The sequence below is a fragment of the Pteropus vampyrus genome, unplaced genomic scaffold, assembly GCF_000151845.1.
Source record: "Pteropus vampyrus isolate Shadow unplaced genomic scaffold, Pvam_2.0 Scaffold11, whole genome shotgun sequence".
Classification (NCBI taxonomy): Eukaryota; Metazoa; Chordata; class Mammalia; order Chiroptera; family Pteropodidae; genus Pteropus; species Pteropus vampyrus.
In genome coordinates, this window is record NW_011888792.1 from 11,622,736 (window position 1) to 11,635,284 (window position 12,549).

General features: G+C 34.9%; 1 protein-coding gene across 6 annotated transcripts in view; it reads right to left on the reverse strand.

Moving 5' to 3' along the window:
* FAM172A (family with sequence similarity 172 member A) overlaps positions 1–12,549 on the reverse strand; it is a 363,025-nt gene that overhangs the window by 125,893 nt on the left and 224,583 nt on the right. For 5 of the 6 annotated variants that reach the window (XM_011378075.2, XM_011378053.2, XM_011378061.2 and 2 more), the window contains one exon: positions 9,954–10,038. In XM_011378075.2, coding sequence (XP_011376377.1) covers positions 9,954–10,038 — 85 coding nt within the window. Of the gene's footprint in view, positions 1–6,637; positions 6,915–9,953; positions 10,039–12,549 lie in introns of those variants that run through there. The other variant, XM_023523288.1, reaches the window with a different exon arrangement.

Consider the following 12,549-nt stretch of genomic DNA (forward strand, 5'->3'; position numbering starts at 1 on the left):
AATCTAGTACTGAGACCTGGAACTATACACACTTACTACAATATATCAACTATATTCCCTATGTGGTATTTTACATCCCTATGACTATTTTGTAACTGCCAATTTCTACTTCTTAATCTCTTTACCTTTTTCACCCAGCCCCTCAACCTCCCCTCCCATCTGGTAATCATTAGTTTGTTCTCTGTATCTATGAGTCTGTTACAAATACCGCATATCTCACTTACATGTGAAATCTAGAGAACAAAATAAATGAACAAAAAGATAGCACGTTGCAATTTAAAACATTAGAAAAACAGAATTAAGATGTTTTATTTCTTTGTAAAAAAATTATGAGTAGTTTGAACAGTGCTTGCCTTCTTCTTCTTGTCATATAACTTATAATATGGTTCAAGCAAATCATTTCTACTCCTTGGCAAATTGTCATATTCCTAAGTTTGGATCAGCTGCCAACATTTTATCCTTCACATTTTCAACGTGGTGAAATATCTCAGAGTTCATCTGATGTTTTTTTGCTAGCGTCATTTCCTCTGAGACGTCTTCATCTTTTTCGTCACACATTCCAATTTCACTTACAGCATTTCATTTCTTTCTGTACTTTCATTTTTGTTGGCCAAGTTTCTCTTTTGATCATCCATTTTTATAAAATAGAAGATAGTGCTATCCATGTATGAAATGAGTATCAGTGATGAGTCAATGACAGATTTTGAAAGAAGTGATATGATTGGCCACTGTTCATAATGTGTATGTTATTCACATAGGGATTTGTATATAAAGCAATTACTTAGTTAATTTATTGTGGTAACTGAAATTTGAACCTTGTTTTTGGAGAATTGGTATTATTTAACTAAACTATGGTATCTGAAATTTGTGTATATTAGAACTATGCGAGGCTAGGATGACCTATATTTATTGAGTCCTAACGATATGCTAGGTTCTATTTTAACAGACCTATATGGATTATTTCACTTAATTTTGACCATAACCCAATGAGATGGTACTAATACTATCTGCATTTTATAGACACTGTAATTCTGGATCCTCATTTGGCCATATTATATAATTAATTCTCCACATATTTGGGAGAATACAAATTTCCCACAGTCATGATAAATTCAAAACTCTTCTTCATACATGCTGACTTACTACCATTAAAGAATTTGAAATGAAAAGTAACATATTCATTTGGAACATATATGTACAGTAGAAAGTCAGGGTCTTACAAGAATATGGAAGGAAGGTGAATACTGTCAGAGATGTGCTATCTTACACAGCGGTGGGGTACCATTTATTAAAAGAGGGCGTCAGTGAACCAAGGATTATTCTTTGGTCCTGAACGAGTTCATAAGTCCTTATCCTATCTACCCATCCTACCTATTTCAATGATCATCCTCTGATTAGAAACAAAGAATCTTTGTAATAATCAGAAGACCTTTTTCTAGGAGTCCATGAGCTCCTTGAGGGGCAAGAGTCATGTCTAACAATTTTTACATTCTTACAGTCTAGACTACTGCCTAGTACATATTAAGTGCTCAATAAATCTTTGTGGAACTAAGGAATAAATATTTACAATTAGTTTTTTTGAGGTAAGAAACTAATTGTAAATATTTATTCCTTAGTTCCACAAAGGATAACTCAAGTTTGGGGTAAGACATGGAATTAAGTTCAAATTTTAGGGGAAACAACCTTAAGAAATAAATTAATTGATTAGTAAAAGTAATTAAATTTGGATTTTCTAAAATTAAGCTTTGCTCCTTATGTTCATTTTATATGCTTGATACTGTTTCTGAAGAAAGGCAAAACCAAATAACTGAGGGATTATTCTTTCATAAGAGAAGTGCTGCAAAAATCCAAACTACAATGGTTATGGAAGATTGCACCTTTTACTATAGAATTCAAGCTGCATATCATCCTGTTCCACAAATAGCTTTCACATATTTTGATTATATTTAATCACTTGTATCTGTGGCCTTAAATTAACAATGTCTTTTTAAAAATTTAATCACATTCCCTTAGGGGAACTAAGAAGGAAAGGTGTGGCTACTTTGTCACATAAATTTAAAATGGAAAGAAGACTCTAAATTTCTTTAAAGGCAATTTATTAAAAGGAAATTAAAGTGAAAATCTGAAATAATTCATACTGCATTTTAAAAACTTCTGAAACATTATTAGCCAAAATAAAAGAATCTCTAAGCCAATACTGATTTTAGAAGGTTATTAGAAAATTTTAATTTAGCTTCTTAATGAAAATCTCATTTATAGAGATCACTGCCACACAAAGCTTAAAATGATGTTTATGTATCTTTGACCAAATTTTCAACAAGTTACTGCTACAGTATTTTGGAAATTATGAAATTATGTAATACATCTGAATTCTGTCAAGGATTGTGCCATGAGATTATTCGGTATAACACATTGAATACTTGGGGTAAGATATGTATGATTGAAAGGGATATGAACAAACAATATGGACACACATACTAGTAACAACTCTCAAAAGAATATTTGGACAGCATATATCAACTAAATCAATTTTAATAACTAAAACTGAAGTCACTGATCAAACAAATTTTCTCTCAAAATTTATCATTAAATAGAACCACTTTCTTTTAAAGTAAAACTATATTTTTAGAAATATGAGGAAACAAAAAATTTTTTGAAATATTCCCCTGCTTTTAAAGTGTTGATAGTCACCGAAGAACATCTTGGAATTTTATAAATAGATGTTCTAAGGTGCCTAACGTTCATTTTGATTTTTCACTTTAGTACCAAAGTATTGATTTTAGATGTTTTGAATCACTTCTAGAAAGCAATGCAATTTCTCTGAGGAGGTATGTTTTGGGGTATTTTTGCCAGAAGTCAGATTTATCTCTAGTGACTTGATGTCTGTCAGTGACAAGACAGACAGAGCAGGCAGGGAGGGTGTAGATGGGCGCAGAGAGGGAATGTGCGGGTAAAGAGCAGAGACCTGTGGCTCAAGGGAGGCACATATCATGTAGTCAAAGAGAAGTAGAGGTCAGTGGACCCAGGCAAACCACACAGGTCAGGCAGGTGTAGGCAAAGACTGTGGGCTGGGGGAGATGCGATTCTGTAGATTGCAGGACAAATAGTCTCTAGGTGGGGAGACTAACTGAAGTCAGGGAGACACAGTAGACAAAAACTGTAAGAAAAGAGTCATATAGAGAGACTCAATCAGATGAAAGAGAGAGTGAGAGGGCAATACACAGACCCAGAGAGAGCCATCGAGAGCAGTGGTCCAGAGCTGACAGAGGGAAGAAAAAATAGAGGACAAGTGAAGTACAGACAGCCATGGGAAGAGAAGTCAATACTTATGGTAAAAAGGAGGAAAGTTTCAGTGGTCCTCGACTTACTTTTCCAACAGTTAGAGACACAGCATCAAGAGCCATGAGATTCTGCTCTGGGGACAGGAAAAGTAATAGCTCTTCCAAATTAACTCATAAATTATAATTTTCAAGTACAAATACAACTTCGTATTATTTGGTTATTTATTCAAAAGCATTCCAAAAATAATTAGTCTTACAATTTTTTATCTTTAAAGGGAAGAGTTAGCTCAGTAAAAGGAGATTGCCACCTTTACTGCCAAATTCTTCGAAGGATTTTCACAAATTGGTTCAGAAAGCTGTAAAAAACATGGTGGCTATTTTTAATTTTTTTTTTAAAGTGAGATTTCTGGAGTGAGACTACTTATATTCACTGTGATTACTGGAAAACTGAGTCAAAATCACAGAATAACACTGGACCTGATTAAGTATATATAATCATGGCAAATATTGGTGACCTACGTAAACATATATTTAGATAGATAGGTTATTTTTAATGATTCTTTAATCAGTTATTTCCCCAGGGTTCCTGATTCTAGCTAATTATAATGAATGATTCACTGAAAACACAAGAATTTCTGGTGGTCAACTTTTAGAATACTTATCCCTTAAATTAACTAATAATTATAAGGTAGCATAGAACAATGAATAGGGAAGCTAACTGATGAATAACAGCTACAAGGCCAATTTTACAGTAATGAACACAAACTGCCTGAGAAGTACTATTTACTTACTGAAAATATCACTTAAAGGATTAGAATATATACCCTTTGAATGAAAAGAGGAATGCAACGATTCTTGAGCAGTTCATGCAGTCAAAAAGTGGTACGGTATCATATATGCTAATAAGTCTTGAATTTTAAGGTCTGTTTACAAGGCAAAGTATAAATTTTCAATTACCTGATTAATTTGAGCTGTGTCTAAAAACATATTATACAACTCAACTAACCTGTCTACACATTCTGAATGACACCACATTCTAGAAGTAATTACTGTTGATTTTTCACTGCTATCTTTAGAAGGAAATGATTATTCACTAAGAAAGACGAGATATAACTCCTCAGTGTCATTTCCTCAAGACATATTTTCAGCAATAAAGTGAAGTGACTATTTAGCAAATATTCAGTAAGTTCAGTCAGTATAAACAGTCAATCTGGATTACTTAAGTGAAGAAAAATTAGGATTACCTTAGCAGGTTTTCTATAATTCAAGTTCATCTAAAATTGCTAATTTTCCACTTTCTGTTCTAGTAGGGAAATGGGCTTGACAGTTAAGTACAAAAATGTTATCAATGACCCTCTTCTTCTACATCTAGAAGCAAGACAAGAGAATGCTGGGAAGGAATAAGGGCACAGATCTTTTTTGTGTAGAGAAAAACACATTTAGTAATAAAGGAAAAAATACAGAATTCAATGAGTATGTATTTTAATAGGTAATTTTACTGCTATGGCCATGAAACTTCTAGTCACAAGATAAAAGCATATTATAACAAGTAAAAAAACTATAATTTTGAAAGCTGAAAAAAAAGACTTCACTAACTCGAATGTATAGTCTGGATATCCAAAAACTTGTAGTTCAGTACACATGTTGAAATCTTCAAATAATAGTAACATTCTAAATTATAGATAACAGGATTATTGATCAGAGAATTTCAGGTGTTTTGAAGGTACTTCAGCAACCTTTGGTTATTTCCATTTGAATTTCCTGTTATCTACGCGCCATCACTTCAATTAAGTAGATCATAAAATAATTTCATCATCTTTTGTCCTTAACTGATATTCTCCTCCAGCTCCCCTTTACCTCCGGTAATAATATTTTCATTATCCTAGTTACTTTTCATTGGAACTTAACGTTGTTTCCTCCTTTGCCCTTAGCCTCTGAGTACAAACTATCATCGAGTGCAGTTTCCTGAGTCATATTGGTTACAGCTCTCCTATCGTCTCTGTTCCCATTGTCACCACTCCAGTTCATGCCATCAACCTCATATACTTGCTTTATTATCACAGCCTGCTGAGTTCCTGTCTCTAGCTTCTTGCTCCTCTCTTTTACCCACTTAATAAATTAATCTTCTTTAAAATTCCATTTTAATCCTTTGTTAACATTTTTTAAGGACCTTTTGAAGGAAATCACTGATTTTGGGGGTGGGAGGGAATCACTGATTTTTGACTGAAAATCCGTTCAGTTTTTATAAGTAGGTATGGAGAATGCTGTAGGTGCCAGCTATAACTCTTTTCTCATCTGATGCAAACTAATGTTGATGCCAGTTTAAAAAGGAGGAACCTAACCACTAGTAGAGGGCCAGGAAAACATTCTTTTTTGGGGAGATGAAGGAAGATAATCATGATAAGCTATTGCCAACTGATATGTCCAGTGCCTGGAACATAATATGTGCTCAATAAATATTTGAGAAATATGCTGGGGATTGTATATAAAATCTCCTGACTTAAGCTAAATTTGTTGGAATAAAAACTCACAGGGAATAGAAAGTTATAGAGAGTAGCAAGTTCTGTCCTAAGAAAAATTTGGTTAGAGAAAAGATGAATAGAGAGACACTTAATGTAAGATCAAATGAGTGTGATGAAGAAACTTAATATCTTATCTCTAATAAATTGTACAGCAAAGTCTAGTGAGGTAGTGGGGAGTAAGTATTGAAATGAATTGTCTTCAATGAACTTTTTAGTGCCTTTTTAGAAAGAGTTGCTCTTAAATTCTAAAGTGTCTGAGCAAAAATGAGCCTTGAAAGGCTCTAGCCTCAAAAAAAGTTAAGGTTGCTTCTTCTTAGGCTTGAGCGACCACCAGAGTTGAAGTTTAAGCCTGTTGTATTAATTATCTACTGCTGTGGAACAAATCGCCCCAAGACTTGGCAGCTTAAAACAATACTCATTTATCACTCACAGTTTCTGTGGGTCAGAAATCTGAACATGGCTTAGCTGGGTAATTGGCTCAAGGTCTCTCACAAGGCTACAGTCAAGGTGATGTAATCATCTCAAGACTCAAATGGGACATGATCTTCCAAGGTCACTCATGTGGCTGTTAGCAGGCTTCAGGCCCTCATTGGCTCTTCAGAGAACCCAGTCCTTACCACATGAGCCTTTCCACAAAGCAGCTCACAACAAGGCAGCTGGCTTCCATCAGAGAGAACAAGTGAGAGGAAAAGAAAGAGCCTAAGGTCTGCCAACATTCACTGGTCTTACCATGCTCCCCATTATCCTTAAGCAGCAGGCTTGATAGAATGGTGGAATGACTTTGATGATCCAGTTACGGTGCCACATGACACCTTGTTGAACTGAGACACTGTCTTCCAGGATGTGGTATTTGCTCTAAATCAGCATTTAATATACTGTCCTATTTCTCTCAGATCTGGGAACAAAAGGGTGGAAATGGGACTGGCTTTTCTTCTTATTACCTTCAGCGATCTATTAGCAAAAGTGCTGCTTCCCATTCCCATGACTTTAGGCTCTGTTGGTTTCAAGGTCTTAGTTCCATCGGAAGGAATGCTTCTTTCAGGTGAAACAACAATGATTCCATTCAAATGAAGCTGAGACTGCACCTTGCCACTTTAGGCTCCTTTTATCACTGAATTAACAAGATGGAGAGCATTTCTCGTTATTGGCTGTGGTGACTGATCCTGATTACTGAGGGAAAACTGAGTTGCTACTACACAATAGGGGTAGAGTGGAGTATGTCTACTACACAGGAAATCCTCTAGGACACCCTATGACTAATGTCAAGAGAAAACTATAACAATCTAACTCAGACAGGCTGGACCTTTCAGAAATGAAGGTATGGGGTCATCCCACTAGGCAAGGGTTATCCCACCAGGCAAGGAACCATGATCAATTTAGGTGCTTGCTGAGAGCAAAGGGACTATAGAATGAAGGTAGTTATAAATACCAGCTACAACTTCATGACCAGTTGCAAAAATGAGGAATGTAATAGTTATAAGGATTTCTTCCTTATTTCAACATGAATATATATATACTAAATACTTTCATTTTCTTCTCTCTTATTCCCTTATCATCTCATGTAAAACGTGTCACTAGCAATTAGCTTTATCTCTCAGAATTTAAATTATAAGATACCAAAGGTAAGAAGAATGGACATTAGCTGAAGATAATAAGGAGACTTTGTATCTACTCTTCTGGGGAAAAGGGTTAGTATGTTTTTGGTTGTACGTGGGATAGTTATGTCATGTTAGGTGAAAACACAACTTTATGTCTTTATTTAGAGATTAAGCTTGGTGTAAAGAGATGAATATGAGTGCCAAGTTGACAAAGGGTGGACTGTGAAGAATCTGTAATGTGTCAGTTTGGCTAGTTTGAACTACATTTCCCAGAATTTCTTTTTAAACTGCATATTTCTAGTTAGGATGGTACCCAAGAGAGAGTTCTGTGGGAAATTTGGAGAGTTAAAGTGAAGCTGCAGCCATTTTTAGCTCACACATATTGTTGTTTACATGATGGCTCACATGGTGGCATGAGGCAGTGGCCAGGGTTGTGTCTACTCTACCTTTCCCTGGATTCACCTTCAGCATCTCTGACTCCTGGGTGTGAGTGCAGTTAGCTCCATGACAAAGGGCTTTTATAGGACACCCACACCACCAAGGATAGAAACCACAAAAACTGACATGGGTTTATTAATTCCATCCTCATGGGCTCCAGCTCATGCTTAAGGGTTCTAGCTCATTCTTGCTCTCTGCCACTTTATATCCATCTTCCCTTAACAACTGTCTGCTCTGTAAACTCAAGTTCCAGCATCGAATGCAAAGTCAGCATTCTTGTGAAGACTGCTTAACCTGCTCTGGTCAAATTTCTGAAATAAATACTTTACTACACACACACACACACACACACACACACACACACACACACACACACACACTCAATCTTCATTATTTGTGGGTTCTGTATTTGTGAATTCATCTACTTACTAAAATGTTTTTGTAAGCCCCAAAATCAATACTCCTGGTGCTTTTGCAGTCATTTGCAGACATGCGTGTATACAGTGATGAAGCCATGCTTCACCTTCTTGTTTCACTTCTCATACCATAAACGACTATTTTTGCTAGGTTTTTCACATTTTTGTGCTTTTTTTTTCGGTAATTGCACAGTTTGAAATGATCCCTAAGTAGAGTGCTGTCTAGTGTTCCTAAGCACAAGAAGACTGATGTGTCTTATGGAGAAAATAAGTGTGTTAGATAAGCTTCATTCAGGCATGAGTTACAGTGCTGTTGGCTGAGTTCACTGTTAGTAAATCGACTATATATATTAAAGTTTCTTTAAAGAGAAACATTCATAAAACATGGTTATAGACTGATCGGTCGACGAAAAAGTTGTGGCCAGAGGCTTGCAGGAACCCAACTCTGTATTTCCCCTAGGAGTAAAGATTCAGTATTCACTAATTCTTTGTTCATAGTGACTTTATATAACACAACTACTGCTAAGAAAGAAAATCAATTGTATAGTACACACATATACACATACACACATATACATAGGTATATATATTATGACATATATATTTCCTAGTGGTTTATGTCTGCGATTGAACCTTTCTGACAGACCTGAAAATTTTAGCTATCATGACAGTGAAGCTCGGTTCAAGTTTAGGTATTAATGATAAATGAAATTTGGTATAATAGTTCTGTACCTAGTATTTAAACTGTTCTCCAAATTATTCCCTTCAAATGCATAAACACATCTGCAACTCTATGTAGTGATTTGCTATCTTCTCTGAGTATTATATGGAGTAGTTTATGTTCAAAACTTCTGCTCATCTTCTGGCATACATGGCCAAAGCAAGCCTACTTCTGTTCTGTAGCTATAACCAGATATCATTGCTCAAGTTGTGTTTACCATCAAAATTGGGTGGGAATTATGAAAACAAAAACTTTTAGAAAGCAATGAAAAATGTTACCCTCTCCTCTTACCTAGGGAATAGAGACAAAAGTACAACACCTATGGGATGGAAATCAGCGCCATCCTTACACTGTCCGGTGCCTGTGTGAGATGTTTACCACTTCATTCCTCTGCTTTGAACCAGCAGGCCAGTGGATGCCTTCTGATCCATCCAGGTCCTGATCCCTTACACTGCTCTGTTCCGTTTGCCTAGAATACCATCTTGCACGTCTTCCCACACTCCAAACCTTAACATACGAAGTCCAGCCAAAAGTTTTTGCAAGAAAAATTTTTCTAAAGACTCTAGGCCACAGTAATCTCTTTTTTTCTGAACTCACAGACTTTACTGCCTGTTGTAACACTGAGTTGGTATTCAGTCAGAGACAAATACTCTGAGATCTTATATGGCTATCTAGTCCTTGTCTTATAATGAAATTCTTTCTTTTAATGTACATCTTGTCTCCCTAAGCTTCAATAGCAAATGTGTACATTACTCTCACATTGTTTCACCTACTCGTCTTTTTTGGTAAGCATTTTCAGCTACTTAACAAACTTCTGGTAGTAGATCAGATTCATGTTGTATGTTACTGATAATTCATTCAAGATTCAAAGCAGAACAACAGGCTTAATTCGCAAAATAGAATGACATATTTCATAATCATATTTTTTTCACCTTAAAAAAAAAAAAAAACTCGTACGTCTCTCAACCAACACATACCTGCTGAGACTCGGGGACAGTCAGGCAGCATGGACTCCACTGATGTGTCTAACGGTTCTGAGCTAGAGACCCAATTACAACAGTTCTGCAATGCAACAGAGAGAATTTTCTATTGAAACATAATTTAAGCGGAGACCAACTTTTTAGGCTGTAGAGAATAATTTATCCTATATTATATACCATTAGAAGTATATTCAATTTATTTTCCATATACTGGAGACCATTTTCTTATGTAAACAGTTAATAATTACTCATGACTGACAAGCCTGTGGAAGGAAAAAAGTTTATCTTCTACAATTTAGCAAATCACCTGTGCTGATATTAAGAAGACGTGACTTTCTGTGAATATGATGCAACATATTTCTAAGAGAAGGCTAGGATTATAATTAAAGGAAATTGAAAAATGTGTCAGTTTTTAACTTTTAGATGAAAACAGATATTATTTTGAGCATGTAAAGAAACAGCTATGTTTTAAAATTATATTATTTGTCTTTGTAATATTAGAAGAAATAAATTTTATAATTACTCCTCAAAATGTGGCCTATATAGTTATACTATCTTTTAATTTTTATTTCAGCCTGGTTCAATGGAGGCTGTAATAAATAGTTTAAAAAAACCCCACAATCTGATGAATTGTAGCTGTGTGTTTGAGGATACAAAGCCTTCAATATTAAATAAAAATCAACCTCTAAGATAATGATGATTTACAACTCAGACTATGAAATAAAGATAATCTATATCCCTTCCATACATTTTAAGTCTATATTTGAAGTCTGGCTTAAAAAATGTAATTAACCTCATATATGAATTTAAAAATTTTCCAAGACACACAAAGACACACACACACAGACACACACACACACACATATACATACACACACACTGAATTTCTAGACAGATTTTGTTTAAAAAGAAATCATCCTATCAATCACGTTGGAGAAAATCGCTGATTGCTATTCTGGTAAACAACCATGTATTGTGTATTTTTAGATGCTTGCTGCCCTGGTTGTGCACCATGGAATCCGTCTTCACTGTGGAAAGATCCTTGACTGGTAGATCAAGTGTCTTATTGTGTTTCCTTAATTCATTCTGTCTGGAAGAAGATGTCAGCTGTGTTGCAGTGAGGAGAGAATTTCAAAGGCCCCAGTCCCCACCAATAAAGGCCGAGGAATGGCTTTTGAATAGATTTGTCAAGGCAACCCTACTGTTCTGGGACCAGGGAGAGCAGGAATAACATAAAGGAAGGGTTGCTGTATGAGATTAGAAAGTGAAGTTCACAAAGCATGGCAGATTTTTGTAAGAAACAGTAGATCAATGAAACTATTGAACTGTGTGGAAAAAACCATGAAAACAAACACAACATCTAGTAATGTTCTTAAATGCTTTCTCTCCTTTTACATTTAAAATGGATAAAATATTAGTATTTTCATGTATTATAAAAGCTTGATGGTTTAAAGTGGATACGTATTCTTAACTTGCATTCCTAATCTTAATTAGCAGCTGAATGCAAAATTATACAATGTAAGAGAGCAAAAATCATAAAAGAAATAGGGTTTTAGAAGATATTTCATACATTTGCAATAAGTAAAATTAATATTACTACTGATAGAATACTACATCAGAGAGTTCTAGATAATGCAGAAGATTAGCGCACAATTAGCCAGCTTTTATATACAATGTGACACTTGCTTGTAAGAAATAAGTATTCTCCAAAGCAGTGTCAAGATATGTAAATGGATGATTTGTTTCATCATTCATCACAGCCCCTAATAAATTAAAAAATCATGACTTCTATAGGTACTAAAAATAGGCTCCCAATGATACAGGGAGATAGCTTCAATGAAGAATGACTTTCTCTTTCTCTCTCTCTTTCTTAAACAATTCAGTCTTTTCAATGACAGCAATTAGCACTACCGACAGACAGGCAGCGATTAGGTATATATTTTAATTATTATTCATCCTAGTAGTACGTCCAAATCTGATGAAAGTCAGCTATTACCCTAGTGATATGTCAGTCTTAATACTGCTCACCTACACTTCACATATGTAAAAATATGTCTTATAGGATATTTCTAGTATTAATAAGAGTGATGGTACATTACAATGTGCTGATGATTAATCGTTTCTAACTCGTTATCATTGACTTTAGAAAGCTGAACAAAATGGATTTTATCCAGGTCACCTTTAAATATTTAAAGCAAAATATAAGTCAACATCTTATGATTCTGAAATTTCAGTTTTTATCTAGTCACATGTTTAGGCTTTGATCTCTAATAAAAATAGGACAGAAAATAAACACCCTATAGTTAAAGTGGATATGTCCAAAAGTTCTCTGGGATGACAAAGTACCTGTGTAGGGTTGTAAAAGTTTGGTAATATAAGTTTGATGAGTGTATACATGTGCATGTGTGCATGTGTGACATTTTTACTCCCCTGGGAAAAAATATATAGAAAAAAGGGTAAAACAAGCTAAAAATGTGTTTGGCGTGTCATAGACTATAATGAAATAAAATAATATAAACATATTGGGAAATATAAGTAAAGAAAGAAATATGAGAAAGATATACAGTCATGCTATATTAAGTAGAATTATCTG